Source organism: Takifugu flavidus, chromosome 21, assembly GCF_003711565.1.
Source record: "Takifugu flavidus isolate HTHZ2018 chromosome 21, ASM371156v2, whole genome shotgun sequence".
In the NCBI taxonomy this organism is placed as follows: domain Eukaryota; kingdom Metazoa; phylum Chordata; class Actinopteri; order Tetraodontiformes; family Tetraodontidae; genus Takifugu; species Takifugu flavidus.
Genome location: NC_079540.1, coordinates 404,789 through 427,408, shown reverse-complemented (window position 1 = coordinate 427,408; position 22,620 = coordinate 404,789). Strand labels below are relative to the sequence as shown.

General features: G+C 42.7%; 1 protein-coding gene across 1 annotated transcript in view; it reads left to right on the top strand.

Annotated features, from left to right (window-relative positions):
- The window catches only part of rapgef5a (Rap guanine nucleotide exchange factor (GEF) 5a), a 31,842-nt gene that overhangs the window by 724 nt on the left and 8,498 nt on the right, over positions 1–22,620 (top strand). Inside the window, exons 2-11 of the mRNA XM_057020132.1 lie at positions 5,583–5,633; positions 6,655–6,761; positions 7,140–7,261; positions 8,115–8,292; positions 13,171–13,252; positions 13,340–13,388; positions 13,477–13,550; positions 15,086–15,256; positions 19,440–19,585; positions 20,354–20,454. Of these exons, the coding sequence (XP_056876112.1) occupies positions 5,583–5,633; positions 6,655–6,761; positions 7,140–7,261; positions 8,115–8,292; positions 13,171–13,252; positions 13,340–13,388; positions 13,477–13,550; positions 15,086–15,256; positions 19,440–19,585; positions 20,354–20,454 (1,081 nt within the window). The remainder of the gene's footprint in view (positions 1–5,582; positions 5,634–6,654; positions 6,762–7,139; positions 7,262–8,114; positions 8,293–13,170; positions 13,253–13,339; positions 13,389–13,476; positions 13,551–15,085; positions 15,257–19,439; positions 19,586–20,353; positions 20,455–22,620) is intronic.

Here is a 22,620-nt window from a genome sequence, read left to right as displayed (position 1 = left end):
TAATTTCTGACAGTTTTCACCCTCCAACTCTGTCTATCTGTCTTTCTGTCGGTCTGTCTGTCTAAATATACATATTTTTCACATCCACTTGATGAAATGATGCTTCTTTGCCTCTTTTTCACCTTAGATGAAACCTGCTAAAGGTCCAGATGATAGAACTTTATGCAGACATGCCAGTGAACGGATGATCTGAAGCCAGGACCCTTTCTTGATATCTGATGGATGTTTTATGAAAGCAATGTATCAGCAGGGAGCGCCGGTTCTGTTCTGCGATGATTGCTAAATGTTAAATGTGTGACTTGGTGCTCTAATCTGGTTTGAGCTCTCTTGATGGACAAAAAAGATGCTTTAAGCGTCATCCCAACTCATCCTCGTTGTCTGTGGCAGCCAAGTCAAGAAACGGGTCCGATTTCTTTCTGTGGGACTCGGAAGCACTTGGCGCACAGTGGTACCAGATGTTTTAAAGATGGATGCAACTTTTTGACTGTAATGTTGACTGAGGCAATAATTATTTTATCTTAGGTTTTTTTTAGTTACGCTGGGATTTATTTAAACGATCTGTGCAACTTCTTAATAAGAGTGAATCCAAAGAATCTGAAGACAAGTCCAGACAAAAGTGTTCTAAATGAACCCATAATGATCGAGTACGTGAATGGATTACTCTGGCGCGCTGCATTTCACTCGGTTTCACAGTTTCATGCACTGCACCGACACCGCTATTGTTCATCATCAGTGAACCAGCAGAAGAGAAGTAAAGGAGGAGACACTGGGAGAAATGGTCTTTCCATCCTTATTTAACTTTGTGCGTGGGTGGGTGAGAGGTGTAAAGGCACGGCTGCACTGTACCAACTGGGTGTTTTAATTTGATGCTGTTCAAACTAATTGAATGACATCATCTCCCACAGGTTTGAAGCAGCCTCTCCCTTATATTATTGTGACGTGAGACTTGTTTTGATGGCCAATTTTGAATCAATTAGTTGGCTGCGTGGCTTCCAAAAGATGCACTTGACTGCCGGTTGTCAACACTGATGGCAGATGAAGTAACTGTTATACAAAAACTCCTAATTCTCCATTCTCATGCATAGATTTAAATACTTGTTAATGTGTCAAGATCAGAAATCACACTTATCAATGCCATGAATAAATCCATAGGATCGTTCTGTATACCCTTATGTGTGTTGGCCAAAAAAATTTGATTTTACATTAATTTCTATCTTATTTTTCTTTAATCCACCCACGGCATTTTGCTGTAAAAGGTGACATGACGCTACAATAGAAGCAGTTGGGGTGGCTCCGCTCTCATGAACAATAATGAAAAACTCACATCTTGAGGGAAGTTAGACGGTTTGGTTACGAGGACGGAAGCTGGATGGTTGATTTGCATTATCCGATTTTTAGAGTTATCAGCTTTTTCAAGGGACAGCATAATGCGAAATGCTGTATTAGAGAACTGGGATGAGGGCATCCAGAGTTCTCATCAATACTGTAACATCTTCATGCAGGTAGACCCTTTAATCTGATTCTGTTTGTTCTTTCTCTTCTCTGCATGTCATAAAAAGCAATCGTATAAACTGAAATAATGTCACAACGTGAATGGAAGACAAATGAAGGACAGCAGTGGCATGTGGTCTGTCCTGCAGGTATTTTACCTCCCACAGGAAGACGGCTCATGTTAAAACCATAGGTGCCACCATTTTCAATAATCTGTTCATGCTCATGTTCATGATGGGATGGAGGAAATTTGTGTCTTGCTTCACCATCTTCAACAGAAAGCAACACACAGCCTGAAAATGAAATCCAATAACTCAGTTATTTGATCTTTACAGTCATGTAAACGGGCCCAACGCTGCTATGCTGTACGAGTGCCCTCGTAAATTTTCTGAGATCTTGAGTTTATGGAGTAAAATTTGTTCTTTCTTGAACACAGCCTGAGAGATTCTGTGCCCAAACATGCTGCCTGTAATTGAGCTGTAAACTACGCTGCTTAAAAATACACCATTAAGGCTGCGAAATAAGATTATCACAGTCATAATGTAAGCTATCAGCCTTAATGATCGGCGTCTTAGAGGGGAGTTGAGGATATTCTGCAGATTACCCATTGGTTCCTGTCTACATGCAGCAAAATTGTAGCTTATTGTGTGTTTTTATGTCTGCCAGCAATATTTCGCAGGCACAACCTAATTATACATCACAATGGGGGGGAAAAGAAAGGGAGTGGTTGAGGGAGAGGGACTGAACATATATTCACACTTAGTCCTATAACTAGATCTGCATAGAATTCAATGATTCTTCAAAACCTTAAAAAACCCTTTTACATAGACATGTAGATGTTTTTCAGTGGCTATTGTTTTTAGTATCAATAGCATTATTAGAACTAGTAGAGGTACTTCATCCTCTTATACATCTTGTGAATAATCTTACTGAAAATGTGCAAAGCATATGTGCAACAATTTCAGCTTCTCTTTGCCAAAATATATCCAATTGTTCTGCATATTTGAATCCATTATAGTTTGGGATAGACAAAAGGGGCTATTTGTCCAGGTCTTTTTTGTAGAAAGGACCTAAATTGTTAATTGACTGTTAGCTGTTATCATTGTTTATGCACTGTGACGACCGTATCATCACTGATAAAATGCTGCTAAGACAAAGGTCACGTTTGCTGACTGCACACGTGCTCTTTGGGCTATAGCTTCCTGGATGAGGGATCCGTTGAGGGGCCGACAGGAGCATTTGATTGTAGTTGGGTGAGGGGGGGGCTTGCTAATCGTAATGTGCTGAAGCTCTCCACTGTGCTCAGCCAATCTAATCTGAGAGTAATCCATTTCTTGCAGATAACGACCCTACGGTCTGCTGCTCCCTCTCTCCATGCGTGCGCGTGCACACATGCGTGCACACACACACACACACACACACATACACACTTTGAAGTCATCACACAGATAAGAGTGTCAGCATGTGCTCTCTCCTTATAGCCCCTGTTCCTCCTCATTCATCTCTGCTGCTTCGGCCACTCTTTTTGGGTCCCTTCCGTGTGCTGGTGGCGATGGACTGTTCGTCCTGTGAGGCAGGAGTGTTTGTTTGTGAGCCGCAGACAAAGACTTACAGGAACATAGCCGGCAGACATTCTTCACACCTGATGCAGCATGAATGAGACACCTCCTGCAGCACTGGCGTGCGCTTGGTTCGGTGATAGCTGAGGGAGACAAAGACCTCTCCAAAGAGCTGTATTCACCAGGCAAAGAGATGGAGAGATAAGATAGTGAGGGGAAGACAAAACAGAGGGGGGAAAGGGCAAGGAAGACATAGTAAGAGTCAGAAACAATTTATTTAGTCTGTGCTCGGATGGTTGGTGAGCTCCACTTCCCCCCCGAGTCCAAACATCGCAAGACTTTGCAGGATGGACTGATTTTCACAGGCAAAAAGAAAATCCTTCAGTTGTCTTTCACTAAGTGCGTTTACAGACACACAAGGAAACCAAATTCCCCAATTACATAAAATGCATGTGGACGCTGTAGTTCGACGAGAATCGTCCCAGAGTGGTCCGAATGTAGCCAGGCTGAGCCGGATGACCCTGCTCATTTGGCTTATGTGTTGCTCACCCGAAGGCAAGAAAAGGTCTGTTGTGTTCTGGCGACTGGTAGGAACCTAGTGAACGGTGGCAAAGTATTTTTAGAATTACTATAATGAATTGTCGCGATGCTGATTCAAAGAAGAGTTTACTTATGCGTGAACTTGTGCAGCGCAGCTGTTGATTTTATGGATTTCTGTGGTGTAGCGTTAAATGTCAACCGGTGTGGCCCAAGAATAACAAGGTAAAACAGTGAGAGTCGCCACCGAGCGCCGGGGGTGGGGGGGGTAGCTACTACCTGCTCTGGATAGAAAGTCTGGTTGCGCAGATTATTCACGCCAATCAAGCGAGAAGTGTAGTCTGATTTAGAAGCGCATGTAAACACATTTATGGTGAGCGGACAAAAACCTCTCGGGCACCATCTTCATGTTCGGTTTTGGGAAATATGCTGATGTGAAATTGGCTGGATTCAGACATGGAAAATGGGTTAAGAGAGCAGGATAAATATTGAGGGTTAGATCGGCAGCAGTATAGTAGCACAATGAAAGTATACACTAATCAACAGACGTAAAACGTGCGTGCGTCTGCATCGACTTGTTGTCTTGGCTGTAATTGATACCTGATGCTGTCAGGTATTAATTACAGCCAAAATCATCGCTTTAATGAGCATTACATTCTCTCCACGACATTATTTCACCTTCAGACATGCTCTTTCTCTGCCTGGCTCACTTCTTTCTGCCTCTCCATTACAATTAAGATGCTCTCTTTGTCCCTCACCACCTCATCTTTCTTCATCTTCGTCATGCCCGTCTTCCCCGTCATATATTCATAGACTTCTGTGATTTGTTCTGATGCCCTCCGATCCTTCTCCTCCTTCGCCTGAACTCGTTCACATCTCTCCTTCTGTAGCAATTTTCCACTGTTGCTCAGGTCCTTTTCATTCGCTTCATCATTTGATCTTCCCGTTTCTCTCTGCTTGCCATCGTTTAGTGGATTATTGTCAGTGGCGACAAGCAAATGTGCAGGCGTGCCTTATTTTTCTGACGGTTTCCTGGAGATAATTAAACGCGCAGCTCTGTCAGTGATCTAGCTTGATTCAGCTGGCAGATCCTACCACCCTTTCTGCACAAGTCTGTCATCGGTCTTATTTATGGCAACATTAAGGTCACCTTAATGGCGCTCTAAAATCAGCCTACTTTCAGCCCTAATAACCTTGTAGTTTCACCCAAAAATGTAAAATAAATAAGATTACACAGATAACTTTCAGTCAAATAAAAATCCATAAGTGTCATTCAAAGAACGGCATTCATTCAGAGTGTGATGGTCACGTGTAGAGAATAACTTCAATGATCCTTTATTGAGGCCTTCAAAATGTGTAACTGTAATTCTCTGTTGTAAACCAATAAAACACAAAGGTTGGATCACACAGTTCCCTCTGATCAAGGTTTTCCTGCCTGGGCTTGAAGGTGCCGTGCAATTAATGACCTTAAACACCAAGACTGACTGGTGACCTCAAATTCCTGGTAAGGAAAAATAAACACGGGACCAACTCAGACCTTTGTGACTGATTGACCAGAGCGATTGACTGGTATAAAACTCTACGCTTATGATTGTCAGTTGAAATGGACTTCTTAAATGTTTCATTTTTTAATCCAGCTGCGGAACAGCCAAGACAACCTGCTACTAAATGACAGCATATTAGTCTACAGAAAGATAAAAAGGCTGCTTGGAGCACCGTTTCCGCTCTACTTGCCATAGTGTAACACGATGCTCTCAATCTCTGTTCTGACCGCTGTATCATCGAGCTCCTAAAGCCTAATCCTGTTTATATCCTGATAGAAGACTGGGTTAAGTGGACACGCCCATGGCAACGGGCCTGAACATTGTAACCGTTAGTCTTTTTGAAACTGGTTTACTGCGTGTCGAGAGCCTTGTTTGTTTTGCTTGTTTACTGCGAGTCCTCATGTGTTGGCTCTGAAACCTTGTGTTTTTGTTTTTTTCTTGGCCTCAACAGCAGTCACCAGACACCATTCCTGGACCCAGCGCCGGGCCCACTGTGCACAAGGTATGAAAAAGTAACGCTCGCACTCACGCACCTTTCGATAGAGTCGTCCAGTCATGGTCACCTACTGTACATAAACAAACCTGCAGGCACGCTAAGATGGCCATAAAGGCTCATGCCCACTTTTAACTGCCTCCATCTGGTGTGGCATTGGAAATCTTCTAAAAATATATCAGAATCGCTGTGAAACAGGCATAAAATGCATCATAATTTTTCTATGAAGTTAAAAAAACTTCTGAAAGGGACTCATATCTGCCTTCAGATGCTGCTCATTTACATGTGCTGCTCTTTACTGCTTTTATTGTGGTCACGGGGGAGCTCTCCTCACCAGAACCACCCAGTAATGTGGTACTGGTATCGGCAGTCAGACGGTTATGTGACATGCGACAGAATTTCAAACAGCTACAGCAAAGGCTGCTTCTGCTACGGCGGCGTGCTTGACATCATTTCTCATTGTCAAAATTTGTTCCAGTTGCCTTTCAAGTCATTTGGTTCTTCTGGCAAAGTGGGCTGTAAAACAGAACCAGGTTCTTTCATTGAATAATATTCTAGCTAATTTTGCAAAAGCCCACCATCAACTACTGCTCATAACCTGCGGCATGATGACTTGTATTACATCTACCCTTCAGTAATTCTTGAAAGTCAACAGCTCACTTGATTACAAACTGTTAAATTCTTGTGAAAACTACACGCCAGAAAAATATCACAGGAAATGTTTAACGATTAGGTACAATCTGTGTTATATTTTAAGGAATTAATGTAACAATTTAGCTCCCCAGGGCCTGAATAACTAAACCGGTTATTGGAACGTTCCCCATTGAACCAATTAGCCAGAAAACTTATTGATTAAACTCTGCTAGATGCAAAGGTGAAAAATAAGCAGACAAACATTTAAACAGAGAATTTTTATTCTTTACAGATTGAAAACCACAATGGTTGTACTTGCGTAGGCAGGATCAACCTATGAGAGCGGACTGCGACCGCATAAGGTCTCCTTTTCACTGCAGTTCTTTGTGTTTGTCAGTCTTGTTCTCAGAGTTTTCCCTGTGCTGGCCGCTCCGTGAGAAATGCCTTCCTCTCTCATGGTCCATACCCAGCCAAAGACAAGATACACCTGGCCAGAATCATACGGTACAGTTCCCCGTGTCTCTGTTTGCTGTAGTGTGCAGGCTTGATTCAGTTTGTCCAGTGAAGCATGTGCCCCCACTCAAAAAGCACCCTTGAGCTCTGTTTAAATTGGACGGTAAGAGTGTTCATACAGCGGGGCAGCTTTTTTAAGGCAGAATGCATGATGGGCTCGCCGACATACAGGAGCATGTCGGAAGCATGTGAACATCTGGACGCGATTATAAATAGATACTCTTAAGCATCACTGAGCTTCCACTCGTGCCATCGCACGCCTGCGTGCGTATACAAGGAGTTAATCTGGGGAAAAAAGCAAGGTTTTTGAGGAAAAAGCCTTGATGATGCTGCTGCGCATAACTCTGTTGCTTGTGTGGGTTTTAACAGGCGAAGCTATGTGGGTGTGGAGCTGGTGCAGTGGCTCTGTGAGCAGTGCGTCTACGTGCGCTGCCGGACCACTGCTGTGCGTGTCTGGCAAGTGCTGCTGGAGCTGGGAGTCCTGCTGTCTGGTAAACCACACGCCTGCACACTGACAACGTCTGGAGGTTATACCACTGAAACTGAAAGTTACCTCCTAGCGTCATCTGGAATGGCGACACCTCTGTAAAGAGGCCAATATTGAAGTGGCGTTTGCAAGAAAAATGATTTCACTGCTTTTTTCACTCATCATGGAGTAAAATGACACGGAGCCTCCGGGTATTCGTGCCCTTTAACTATGATAAACAGTGTCTCTATTTAAAAAGGCAAATGCAGTTCATCACAGAATAAACTTCCAGTAGACTATGACTCCATCAATAGCTTCTGAATACTTATAGGAGCGCAATTATAGGAACTAGCCACCTGGGGAGCTTCCAAGATAACCATTTTTCTGCATGGCTGCATTTCCGGTTGTGTTCATACCTCCTGAAGGAAATGCGAATTGACCCAGGCTGGCCTGAAGGCAACACTTCCTCTTTCAACGGCAAAATGGGCATGCATCTTAATTACTTCATTTGCTGTTAACTGGTCGACGCGCTCACATTTATCACTGGCCACCAGCCACAAACTGGAGCTCCCTTTGGTCCAGGTAATTGTCTGTGGATGCAGCTGAACCCCAAGCTGTGTGGAAGGGAGGCAACTATTTTCAGATGTCGCCTGCTACCTCCCTTGTGTGTTTTTTAACTTGGCCATACAACATACCCATACAGACACTGGTAGTTTTGGCTGTAGCCGTTAAAACATTACAGCCTATCATGAAGGAGGAGTGTTCTTTTTGTGGCAGCTATTCAACAGTTTACGAGTGTACAAAAAAAAAGTTTGCCGGATTTACACTGAAGTATTTCCTCTTCATTGAATTTGGTTCGTTTTGTGCTTCTCCATCAGTGGACCAGCGAGTCGTCTTCTCTGACTCCAACACTTACTACCAGTTCAGCTTCGAGGAGTGCGACTCCCCCTCCTGTGAGTTTCGATCCAACGAAGGGGAGTGGCCGGAGGCTGTGAGGCTCCTCCTCCAGCTCGCTCCATATGTCCAGTTTCGCTCCGGAGGCGGGGCCAACAGCCCGTAAGTGTTTTTTACTGGATGCATGTTAAAATACAGTGGAGCGATAGCAGGATTACTTTCATTAATGTTTTAGACAATTAACGGATGCTTGTGCAACTTTAATCTCATTCATGTTAAAATCAACCGGAGGAATCTTCCTAATCGGACACAAAGACGTGCAGCCAATCATACCCTGATGAAGATCTTTCCTAGATCTTTCCCATTAATATTATCAGACAATTTGGGAATGAATAATCTGTGCTGCTGGTTTAATCATTAATTTGGATAAATTTCTCCTGTTTCACATTTTAGCATTAAAAAAAAGATATTTCAGTTTTTTTTACAAATGGAAGGCAGCTGGTAATCATGGTTCTGACCAACATCTTTGGATGTTGGGATGCAAAGTTGTGGCCCAAACTGCTACTCACCTTCAAAGCTAAAGTTTAATTATTTATGTTAGCCAAACTGGATCTTATCTGTCAAAAAGAAAATTTGCCTAATCTTTCTCTGCGTTTCAACCGTCCCCTTCTTTCTAAGGCATATCCTTTACAGATCCTCGTTTTGTTTCTGATATTGTCACAAACTATTTGCAATAACGAGGCCTTTTAGGTTTTGTAACCTCAGACATTTGTGATCGGAACCGTTTGTAACTGCAGCTCGGTGGCAGCTGCCAATGTGGATGCTGAAACACTCCTGACTTGGGGACAGTTTCACAGAAGTCGTTTTAGAACTCGGCCATAGTTGCTGCAAACGTTGTCCAATACTTGCTAATCTCCACTGGCCTGAAGATGAAGCTCGCTGCTCTGGTGCATCATCAGAGTAGAAGTGACAGCGTTTCTGTTTGGCTTTCAGATTGAGGTCATTTGTCTGTTTGGTGACTTACTTTCAAAAGTGATAGGCACAAGTGTACCCTTGCAGAGAAGTAGCACACACACACACACACACATGCACACTCACACACTTTTCACTTTTCCTCAAATCCCAGCAAATCCTAAACCCTCTTTCTGCTTATGTTGAAGTCACATTGCATAGGTGCAAACTACGTGCGCACAGAAGAACCAGTAAACACGACAACTGAATGAAATACGCCTCGCGATGCGTCACAGTAGATGAGCTCACGCAGCCGATGCAGCGTCAGCCAGAGCTTCCGCACTTTGCTGCGCATCTGTGTGGGATTCCTGCTGAGGCTGTCACTGAACTCAATCTGTCACTCAGAGACGAAGGAGATTTACGAGGAGTGAGGGGGAGTGATGATATAAAACATATACAGTATATGGGAAGAGAGGGAATAAGAGCAGATGTCAACACGTTTCAAAGGGTTTTATCTGACTCCAGAGACAATGCAACGCAGTGAGAGCACTGGAAACTGCTCTAAATTGGTCAGGGAGGTGGTGCCAGTGTTCCTGCATGGTGGCACTATGAGCTAGAATGTTTATTTTCAAAATATTAATGCCAGCTTACCTCATCTGTTTCAACTCTGCACATGCATAGTGATTACAGTCAACATTGGGAGTTTCTCTCGCACCCAGATGATCTTTCTCGCGCTTGTAAACGGCAGTATTTTTATTTGTTGTGGGAAACACCCGAAGTTGAGGTCAATATGGATTCAACATTTTCCCGGTAGTAGCGAGAATCAGCAGAAAGTGACTGAACTGTAAATAAAATCATTGCTTGGGATTTTTGAACCGTGTTGAGCGTTAGCTGCTTGGTCTGAGTAAATGCAAATCTTGCGTTGTCGCTTTGAAAGCTGACACTGGATTAATGCCCTCAACTCGATGGGGCTGCAGCAAAATTGTAAATGCAGTCAGGTGTAACCACGGCTGATGCTCCTCATAAATTTGTTCTGTGCGCCTGCTACTGTTGTTAATCTAATGAGACAAGCATCCATGCTGATTACATGATAAGACAGCATTAGCCGACTATTACGCCTCCACGTTTCCTTTTTCTTTTCTTTTTTTTTTTAGAGGAATTCTTAGAGCATTTTTCATGAATTATTTTGTGCCAACACTGCCTCTGGGGATTGATGTGGGTGGATAATGTTCTAACAGGCGCATTGCACTTATTGCACTTGATGATTTGTTCCCTGTAATATTTGCCCAGAATTGTTTGACTGTAACCTTATGTCAAGTAGGTTTCAAACCTAATGTGTCACCGCACTTGGGGAATGGGGAAAATGCCATCATTACCATACTGAGAACTGATATTTTAAAAAATATTTCTCTCCCCTTTCCGATGGATCGCCCCATCAATCCAATTCAGTTTCGCTCTAATGGACTTAGTTGGCAGCAAGGTTGCTCTCAGGTCTCAGTCGCATGATTCTACTTTGACTGGCATTGCAACAAGGGCAAAGCTTGTATGTATAGTGCGTTCACATATCCCAGTTTAAGGATATAGCATTGATATTTAAATGTGAAAAGCTGTTTCTTATGCCAGCCCATGCAGAGGTAGCCATTTCTATTGATTCAGTAAAATTTGACCTTCTCATAACCTGATTAGGGAGAAGATGGATTTTCAATGTCCAGAGTCGGAAACAACTACTGTATATCAGCTGCAGACACAAGTAACTAGTGATGCAAAGAATTGCACAGTTGTATGAGGCGAAAATGTGTTCTAAAGCAGAACGCATGCATTAGCATACCTCATGGAATACCTCATTTATCAGCAAACTTTATTTGTAGCTTGATGTAGCAGGAGCCGATACCAATTGAATATTCTGTCAGAACTGCTTGGAGGTATTGTCGGGGTGCACACAGCCGCCAGAAGCAAAAATATGACACGCCGAAAACACCCCTCGCCTTGAATTGTGCTTTGGTCCCAAAAGGACAAAAGCCAAGCACAGCGATGCTACACAGGTGGGTAACTGGAGACCCTTTCATGATCGGCATCGTGATCGTGTCGCGCTGTTATCTGCAGACAAAACAAATGTGAAATGAGAAGCCGAAAGGGCACGCAAGCTGCAAAAACGTCTTTTTACTGTGCTGGCTTCTCAAAAGTAATGATTTCATATTGAATTTCTTGTAATATTGTTACCTCTGGTTCATAGATAACACAACAGATACACAAAGATGCTGAGCTTATTTCAAAAGCCTCCATCTAAAGTTACCAGGTGGCATAATTACTGTTATATAACTTCGGAACTACAAGAACACATTACAATATTTTTGGGTCAAATTAAATAATGACACAACCTTTTTCCCTGAAGCGCAAAGGCAGAAGTTAGCTTTAAATGCATATTTTTATTTCCTTTCTTGCTGTGGGCTGTTTAATGACTGGTGACACGCCTCCCACGGCGCCCTCCTTTCCAGCTTAGATACGGTATGGTGAGTCACCAAATTGCCAAATGAACGCTGGGAACAAAATTGCCCGATAAGAATGAATCTCATGTGAGGGTTTAAAAATGGTGCAAACACCACACAAGCAATTAACAGGCAGTATATTTTGGCAACCCTGGTCGAAAAGAGGTTATTTTGACCTCAAGTGCTGAGAGGACGGTGCTTGCACTGCACTGTCCTGCGGTGACAGTAATGTATGAGATTTTTATAGACCTTTAAGGCATCTGTAGGTCTACCAGCCTCCTTCTGTGTCAGACCTGGTATCTGAAGTGTTCAGCTGAGGGCTACGTATTATCACCATCTCTGCAGCTCCTGCATTTATCATTCCCCTATCAGATTACAGTGCACACACGTTTATGTTTCTGTCTTTGTGGGGACTATCATAGTGACAGTGAATCTCTCGTCCCTTAATCTTCAACCCCCAAACAACCTTTTACAGTTATAAGGACAAGCCAATAAAACCTCACAAAATATCTCAAAATGGAGTCGTTACTATATAGCATGTAACACACATACCCTCACACAAAGAGCTTCTTTTGTAGATATAATCAGAATTGTATGCAAATGTTTGGAAGCAGGTGTGTGTGTGTGTGTGTGTGTGTGTGTGTGGTGTGTGTGTGTGTGTGTGTGTGTGTGTGTGGTGTGTGTGTGTGTGTGTGTGTGTGTGTATCTTGCTGTGGTGAGGCACTGTGCAGAAGAGCGTATTAAATATCTTCCTTTGGGTGTAGTCTGCCATTGTTGAGGAGACAGTCTAAAATGTTGTTGCTGTGAAGCTAAAATAGAATGTGCTTCAACAGAAACACCTGTTTTACACACGCTGATGAAGATATACGCAAACATACGCACAGATGAGCTCAAAATGAATTAAAAAATGATGCTAGACGGCCGTTGCATATCTATAAAGGCTGTTAACTTGCACACACAACCACCACTGTGCCACACATGGAGCCTCGCTAGCATCAGTAGCTGGGTGGGTCTGGCTGCTATTTAAAATGAAGCTACATGAAAGAGCGAAGGGGGGGTGGGGTGCTCAGTACAAAGACATGCCAGTAGTGAAGATCTGGAATGACACCCCAAAAAAGAAAACTCCATCCAAAAAAGGCTTCCAAAAAAAATTGATCGATAATAATTTTGTATTAATGCGTGTTTTATGTGTTTTATTTTTATTGGCTACTTATGATTGGTGCTGCCTAAATGGTAAAATAGACCCTTAATCTTGGAATAACCTGGATTATTGAGGAGAAAATGGATCACGGATGTACGATCATGCATCCCCAGTGATTTACGTAGGTTGTTTTGTCCCTAAATTTTCCCAAAAAAAAAGGCATTCACGTCAACACCAGAGCTGACCCTTGATATGAAAATATAATTCAAATTTCTTTCCTTATTATTGTTGTCTTTGGAAATTAAGTAAATATAAAGGCCACTATTGTCCATTATTAAGACAATGTCAAGACAGAAGAACATTGAGTAACAGACTGTAGTTCACATCTTGGTGCGCCAGGGGGCAATATAGAGAAGAACAAAGCTTGTGCACCCGTTTTACACCTATTTTCTGGTATTGTAGGTCAGAAGAAGACTCTGAGGGCAACAGAGACATCTGCAGCGAGATGCTCCAGATGAAAGCTCTGGAGAGGCTCACTTCTACGGTCCGTGCTGCAACATTTTTTGGTCCATCAGTTGTTTTAAAAGAGCATATATTGAAAGTTTGACCACTGAATTATTTGCTCCAAAAGGTACAAAGTGAGTTGGCGGCAGCTCTCGCCAGAAAGACGCGCAAAGCTTGTAAGTGTGCATGTGGTTGACTTTCAAAATGTTAATGAAGAAATGTTATTGGGACTCAATTTCTTTTTTTTTCTTTTTTTCTTTGCAGTATCGGAGCAGGACTCTGAAACGATGGAGACTAGCCAACAAGAGCCTCGCACACCCAGTGAGGAAAGCAGCCCGGTAACGCGCACAATCCTACTTAATATCAACGCCCCAGTCAGGTTATCTTCACTGGAGGAGCCTTCAGCAGTATGCTCCAGTAAACAGGCTAAATGTGACCAAAATGGTCGATTTAGACACATTTCTGTTACCCCCAGAACTTAAACAGACCAGCATTGCTTCAAAGTCACTGCTTCAAAGTATATGCTATGTGTTATATTTACATTTGTGCAGCTCAATAAGAAGCTTGGAACATACCGAGGCAAATGAGGTCAGGGCCATGCGGCAGAAGGCCAGTTTACTGTACAGCAGAAACCCATTTTTTACTATTAATGATTCATTTATTACAGCAGAGAATATATTAAAGGAGGAGAACAAGGGAGGGAAATACTATTTTTAACCACCATTATATATGTAGCATTAGGTCAGTCCTTAATATCTTTGGTTTATGACCTCTAAAGGCACTTGTTGAGGAAGTGAGTGTTCTTATACCTCTTTTTTTCATGGCATTGCTGTAAATTTCCAGGAGATTATTCAGTTGAATATTATAATGTGCATTAATATCCATCTATCCACATGCCCTGGCTATCCCTGAATGAGGTGATCTTTAGCAGATCAATGTTTGGATTTAAAACAGACTGTTAAGAAAGAGATTGTTATTTAACAATTTAACATAAACCGTAAGTGACCAGACAATAATGATGGATACAATAGGGGGAAAGGAACGACGGAAAAGGCTCAAAATACAAGCAGACAGGTTTATCTCGGTATGTTCTGGGTCTGGGACAGGAAGCCAAACGCAGGTTAACAGGAAGTAGCAAGGGACAGAGGGCTGAGGGGCTGATATAACGTCTGTGTGGACATGGCTTTTCTGCTAGATAATTGTTGTCACCGGGGGGAACTTTCCCCAGTTAACAAAATGAAGCGTGGGAGTATGTCACAGTTTGTGTGTGTGTGTGTTGCTCTCTGGAAACCATGGCACTGTGGGATTGTTGCGCTTATCATCAACTCTGAGCCAAATGAAATACCCCTCTCTTCCTCTTCCAAGCCAAATAAACAGATCAGACTGTCCACTAGTGGTGATAAACATCATACTAGGAGACCCTCTGGAGCACACACACACACACACACACACACACACACACGGACTGCTTTCTATTCAACTCCTTTTTAAGTCTTGTGTATTTTCTCCATTTACTGGAAACACTTTACATCCAAAATAAAAAGGGGAGGAGACGGACACCCCCTCGTGCACACACCTTCCCACACAGACACACTCCCACCCACTTACACGACTAATCACACAGACTCAGTTCTTTTCAGATCCTCTGACACAGCAGTCGGACTGAGACAAAGAAAGAAGTGATAACGGGAATTACAGACAAGAAGAAGAGACGAGACCCAAGATTTTCTGTTCCGTCTTCTCATGTGCTCTTTTATCCCTCGGACCAAACGCTAAACTTTCTTGACCTCCACCCCATCAACCCATTTTGACTCTTTCCACCATGTCCTGGGACTGCGGGTTGAGATACGTCTTCGTGCCTCCTGTGTTACAGCTGAGCGGGGTCTGCACATTGCGAGGTGGCGGCGGCGGAGGAGGAATAGGCACGTGCAACCGTGAGGAGCTGACCAGTCGACTGGGGCTGGAGACTGTTCAACGTTTGGCCAAGGATGGCTGCAGACTCCTGCAGAACCACAACCACCGACTGTCTGACAAGAACCAGGCGGTAAGTCGGCTGTCTTTCAATCACTTTTATTTCAAATCATTTAATTTATATCTTATAGTTTATTGAAAACTGTTATTGATGATATTGTGGCCTTTTAACATGCAATCCGCATGGTGATTTGTGGTCATTTATGGATTAGCGTAATAGAGTATTGGACGTCATGATGTGGTAAAAGCTGTCATTATTGTCGTCACTTTGCAGCCACACACAGGTAAGAGCTGGTTTGTGCATAAGTATAGGGATCATATGAGTAAATCTTTTTTCAGGCCCATCCCTTAATAAAGATAGATACACCAACACAGACACAGGTTTTATAGTATTGGGGTGCAATGAATAAAATGTAAAAATTCAAATAAAAATCATATTATGGAGGTTTCCTCTATTTAATTTTATATGACGCACATTCCTGTGGTATTCCATCATTGGTGCTTATTGCATTTATAAATGTGTTTGTTAGATTAGTTAAATGTCTGTTGGCATTCTGTTATTGGGCATGGTGTTCCTCAAGGAAGTATTACGGGACCTCTTTCTATTTCCTGCTCTCTGATCAAGATTATACGCTAAGGCAAAAGACTCTGATTTGAAATATTAATCTTCTATTACAAGGCATGGATCATCTCCAAGTCATTAAAAAATAAGTGAGTAACCTAGCTTTTATCAATAAATCAATCAAATTCTATCAAACTTGAAAGCCTCGCACTGTCCAGCACCCTTACATATCAGTGACCGGGTCTGATTTAATGTTCCAACAACAGGCTTTACATCATTCTGTCTTATCAGAGGTTTGATAAAGACGCTTCACTCACACAATGGAAGACCCTCCTGTTGATCTTACAACTGCTACTATGGTGGCCCTTTAAAGCAAATGGATGAAAATATTAATGTGGATTTGAACTCTACTACTGCTACTGCCTTCAATTTATGCTAACAATGCAAGTAGAAGAATGAGGTGTAAGTAGAGGAGATAAAAACAGCGATTCTACTTAAAAATATGACCCACTTGCAAGAGACTTGTTTGAACCTTTACCTGGTTCAGCAGTATATACTGCAAGCACCCCTACTCTTTATTTAACAGGAGAATTTGCAACATTTGGGAATAATACGAATTAAAATTTTATGATTGTTCAACATCCCATATCTTTTTTACAGCACTGAATTAGTTTACAACACCTGTAATCACACAAATTGAGAGCTCTACTTCATTCACGTCACTTTAGATTTAATTACCAGCAGCTCTTTAGCTCAGCTAACGTGGGTGTTAATAATGGCACGAGCAATGTGATCTCACATTCTTTTCACAGTCTGCCAAGTACATCAGGAGTGTGTAAGTGCGTGTGCACATACGCGTGCGTTCGCCTGCTGACTAGAAATCCTAATCACATAGGAACATGTGTATGTGTGTGTTCATGCACTGTCGGCGCTGTGGCAGGCTGTGTCTGTGTGTAATGAGCAGGGTGTTAGAGAAGCGCTGTACTGCATAATCTCACACTACAGTTCACCTGAGGGCACGAAACAACGCAGATGAAGTCTGACAATATGTAGAAACGCACGTGATTGAGAAGTGCTGCTCAGGGTTTGTGTTTGTGCATGTAGCGTTCAAATGTATGCTGACGTCTGAACCCAAGCTGAGGTTAATATGTAAAATATGATTACAGATCCTGTCAAAAAGGTTGCCTGACGATGAAACTTCAGGGGTTTCTATTTGATTGGAAGCCTTTGATCAACAGATCTTTATTAAAAAACAAACCAAAATAATGAGTTTTCTCATGCATTATTCTTTTTCATCACTGCAACAATATATTTACACTGGCAATCAAGTGAAGCTAAAGATGTAGCAGTCAAAGAAATCTGAATTTATTTTAATGTAACTTTCTATATAAATAAGAGCATATTAGCACTTCTTTACCAGCCAGTGGCAACAGGATAAATCTATAAACATGTTTTTTTTTCCAGATTTATGATATACATTACTGATATATGGTATACATTTCCAATGTGATGTTATTAATCACTCCCCTTTTGAGCTTCCCATAAAACATATATGCTTTTCAGAGGGAATGAGGGTCTCACGGAGAGACTAAGTTCTTGTCCCATTTCTGTGTGTGAAAGAGAAAGAACATTTGTCTCTGAATTTTTCTGTGAAAAAAGAATAATGTAGGAGTTCAGCAACTTTCTCAGTGACTTAATTATGTCTAAATCACATGTTCTACATTGTGTGTGCATGTGAAGCGGTGTGTGCACACCCGCTACAGCAAGTGTATGCCCCCGGTCTCTATTTTTCCTTGTCAGCCCTCCAGAGCGTGAAGTCTGACCATTCAAAGACAGAAAGAGGCTTGGCACAAGTTAGAGAAACAGATTTTTTTTTTTTTTTTTTTAGCAGAAATGAAAAGACAGGATGGGATAAAATAAAGATTATGTGATGCACCTATCAGCTGGAACCAGTGGGGTGCCCTGGGAAGAGAGCAGCATTTTAAAATACGTGCTGGCAAGGTCGATGTATTTTAATGTCTGCTGGATAATGTGCCAGACGCCCTTACACAGTATTACATAAACACCATTTTCATGTATGTCTGAGAGCAAAAGAAAGATCTAATGAAATTGCTTTTATTACTGGATTCTGAGTTGATGCCAAAGTCCACTTCCATATAAAAATGTGGTAAAATATGAGTTTCACCACTGACTTCCACTGAATGTTTTTCATGGTCTCTTGCCCTCTGTCTCTCTCTGTCTCTGGGTGTGTGTGTGTGTGTGTGTGTTACATAACTTTCAGTCCCCTTTTCCATCCATATTGGACATAATTTATGTTTGTTCTTCAAGCTTTACATTCTTTCTCAGGCTACATTATTGTTGTTCTTGTGTGCCACTGTTTATATTTGTGTGCAGATTTGCGTGCACAGTCCCACCGCACATGCGCAGGGAATGTTCAGGGTTTCGCGTTTGTTGTGTGCTCACTCTTGTGTGCCTCTCCCTCAACTCCTGGCTCGCTTTTGTTTTTCTTGGCATCCGTGTAAAGCTCGCAAGCGTGTTATCGGAAAGATCAACAGTTGCCACTGCATCAACACAGCACATTCCCTCCTTTGTTTCTTTGTTGTCTTTAAGATGTCAGATCACTTGCATAATCGCTCCATTTATGCTTTATTATTGTTTATGGGATTTCCCGAAAAAGCTGGGGTGACTTTAAGATTCTTGTTTTCAGATGCAGTTTTTAAAGGCACGTCTCTCCCGTCCTCTTTACCACCAATCTCGTTATCTTGACAATATATTTGGGCTTCTGGGTGCGGTTTGGATTCCAGCCCAAACTGTAATTAATGGCATATAATGTCAGATCTATTTAAATCAACCATCACTTCCCTGTTTAACAGATGTAGTAATCTCTGTCTCACAAGTCCCTCAAGACATTACATTTTAGCATGTTACATAATGAAACACAAATGACCCACTAGAAGTTGCACTAGCCAGAAGTTTCTTCAACTTTATACATTGACTCTTATGATCTCTGCAACACTTTACATTACATTTCTATTTTCTAAGGAATATGCAGCTGATTATTGGACTATTGACACTTTAGAAACCCAGTCAAGTCATTGGTTTAATCTGTTTTTCGTTTGTATTATATGATGTGTGTTTTCCTACATGCACCTTTGCACCCTTAAAGACTCTAAGTTTCTTTTGATCCCTGCGGCTGACTCCAAATGCAGCGAGCAGCTGGAGGAGAGACGCGGCTTCTTTATCTCTCTGCTCCTGTCTTCTGCCTTTGATCCCCCCCATCCCGCTCGCCTTCTCTCTCCTCTCCACGGGCTGATTCTTATTGTTCTCCTTTGTCCATCTGGAGCTATGTCACCTTTGCAATTCACCGCTGATGCTTGTACTCATGTTCCAGAGTCGGGGATCGAGTTACCTTTTGAAGCCTGGGATAACTTTAAGCGTCTGCCATATCACTTGTTATCCCCTTTGTTATTTAGTTTAAATAAAGGTTTCTCTTCAACATATGAAGCGCAATATTGCCCAGTTTGATGTTGCCAACTTGATCGTTGATGTTTGGACACGTGATTAGAGGCTGACTTTGACTATGGAGGACAAACATGTAAACTTCTTTCGCTTACTTTGAGTGTGAGCATCAGTTTATGGCAGATTATTTTGACCTTGTTTTACCTTCTGACAGGCTGTCTCTGTTCTTTCTCAGGAGGCTTTGGGCAGAGTCTGTCTGAAGGAGAGAGGACGGGATGTGCTGGTGTTGCAGAGGGTCAAGTCTTCGGTGACATCGCCATCAGATAGGCCGTCACCCACATCGTCCGGGGGAGGGTCCAGAGAAGATGATTGTGACAAAAGGTCAGCCCTCCTCCAAAGCTACAGTGGCAACCCAAAACCCACTTCCCCCTCTCATGTCATGTTTCACGTTAAGGTCAGGATTAGGGGTTTAGTTTTGATAGTTGGGTGTAGGGTAAGGAGGGAAATGTACTATGTCCATGGAAGTCCTCACAAAGATAGTATTCTAAACTGTGTGTATTTCTACATGCCTGATCACAAAGCTTTAAGGAAAACAACGATGATGATACAAAGAATCTTTTACTACCCTCCTACTAATGATTTTGTTGCTATTAACTCCTGCATGGATGTTTGTGCGTTTCACTTGTCATAGATCTATTTGTGTGTTTAAGACCTGAGGCACATAGCAGGGAGTGTCAGACAGGCAGGTTGAGTATGTGTTTTTACAGTGCTCTGCGGTTCCTCTTACGGTTAGTACTCATCGCCTGCTCCCGAAGGAGACATAGTTTTGGTTTCTGGAGCTAAGCAAGCACGCTTCTAATGAGTGCTTGTCTTGGCAAGGTGTTTCGATATGAAGATGACCAGCAGGGCTACACTTGCAGAAGTAGAGGAAGACGTAGAAAGTGAGGACGAGGATGACGGTGAGGGTCAGGGCAGCGACAGCGAGGAAGGCGTCAGCAGTTCAGAAGTCTGCACATTCGATGTCCCTTATTTTCGCTACATCGATGAGGACGTGGAGGAAGGGAGGGACAAGGGAATTCTAAATGAATGTAATCGCTCTTGGCCCTCCTGCTCTACTGAGAAAGACCGTCGCGCCTCTTCACCTCACAGGTACGTCGTGGTGTCCGGGACGCCGCTGAAGATCTTGGAGCATCTGCTGAGTGACCTGCGCTTGGATGACCAAAGAGGGGCACCAGAGAGCAGAGAGAGTGGTGAGTTACAATCACTAATGCTCATTATTAAAAGACTTGTGATGAAAGTGTCTATAGGGAAGGGAATAAAATGTTTAAAAGTTAAATAAAACATTAAAGCTGTTAAGATGTTGTGTCTAATGTTCAAAACCAGCTCCCACCCTCTCATTCCTTCTGAAGAATTCAATTTCAAGCATTCTGACAAGTCACAACACAGCCCAGCCTGGACCTTTTGTCAGTCTCTTTTGTTTTCTACATGGTTCATACTTTCCTGTGATCACTAGACACACGTGTTTCTGTGGCTACGTGAGCCAGTCTGCTTCGCACCACATGTTCCCTAAGGCCATTGCATTGTCTGCACGAGGAGCAGCGAAAGTGAAACGCTCCGATGAATTCACATAAAACCCTTTCCTTGTGGTGTTGAAGTCAGCCGGTGAGGTCTGTTGGGGTCAAACTGCTTTCATTTGTGTCATTTAACCGTGAATTTTTAATATTTGTGCTGAAGTCCTGTCCCAGTCACTCCCATGGTTCTTTGAGCATGCTCGTTATTCTCTTTTTTCATTTAATTCATGCTCTGAATGCAGGTCACCTTCTCTAGGGCTGATTTCTGTCTGTCTCTGATATTTTGCAAAAGCATGCAAATAGGGAAATATAACTTTTAAAGAGCAAAACTCTTAATTATAATAATGAGGGCAGAGCTAAATTTTGACATTTGATGTTTCTATTATTTGGTATGTGTTCTTTTGAGAGTACGAGGAGTGTGTGACGCCAATGTTGTGGCATTATGGGTTGCGTTGGTCCCACTGGAAGGGACAGGGCTACTTTTCTTAGGCTGCAGATTGTACTTAAAAATGCAGGGTTCAGATCAAAGTCTCTGGAATGTGACACTCTCAAATTAAATGGCCACTGAGACGACTTTCTTACGCTGCTGCCGAAGGGACAAGGCATCTTTATGCATCAAGTCCTCAGCACCACTAGTCCCCACAAGTCCACAGGGCACCACCACTGAATTGCAGGAAGCAAATAAAGAAAGACGGAGGGATGAATGCAGGAGACGGAGAGTGACAGAGAGAACTGAGATGCTCTTTGTGCAAAAAGACCACCTGATATTTCGCTGCTCGGAGGAGAAGAGCTAGACTTTATTGCGGCCGCAGAAGCAAAGCAAAATGCAGGGATGCAGATGAGCATTTTTATCCCTAAATGTACTTTTTTATTTTCTGCGTGTGCTTGTGGAATCCCTCTGGGGCGTTGCTGAGCATCAGTGTGCCGTTTTAGTGGACTTGGCTGTGCAGGATGTTGAACAGGCTTGAACACGCTCAGACACTCTTTCAGTGAGAGATAGAGCGCACCACTACCCGAGCCAACCCTTCCCACGTACGCGCACACCAAAGCGTGCAGTAGCATATTAACACAATTAGTTCAACACACATATTTTCTCCCCTTTCCTGCCTTGCTCACTAGAGATAAAGTCTCCAAGGTCAGTGGTGAATGGGTTATTCATCAGGGTGTTGTCGTGCATGTTTGCATGGGTGTGCGTGTGCGGCGCTGCGACTGCTGGCACTTGACTTTGTGCATGCCAGCAGGCAAACGCAGAGGGCATATGTTGACGAGGAAAATGAATGTTTATCATCACAGCGAGCTTAGCGAAGGCGAGCGTAGGGGGAGAGGCGTCGCGGGAGGAATCGTATCTGCCAGGAAGGAGAAAATGAAAAATTCAGAGAAGAGGAGCGTAGTGGAGTGAAGGAGGAAGCAGAAGAGGGGCCGGCTAAGGAGATGAACATGAGGAATGAGAAGAGCTGGGCAAATATTGGAAAGTCCAATCAGACCGATCTAAAAATATTTCTTGAGAAAAGTTGCATTTTTATTTCCAAAGAAAGAGACTGTTGATCAAATATAGATGCTGCTGCCTCTGCTGAGTCTTCCATAATTGATTTCATTGCTCTCTGCCTGACAGAGCCATATTTGGGTCACATGTTTTCTCAGAGAAAGACTTTGACACCACGCGCACACACACACACACACACACACACACACACACACACACACACAGACACCACAGCTCCTTCGAACCACCAACAGCGACTCATTACCCATCTGCCACAAGGGTTGTTTCTGTTCGGATTTTACTCATTAAGCACCTGCTGAGCTTCTATAGTCTCTAATGATTATTAATTTTTCAGGATATAA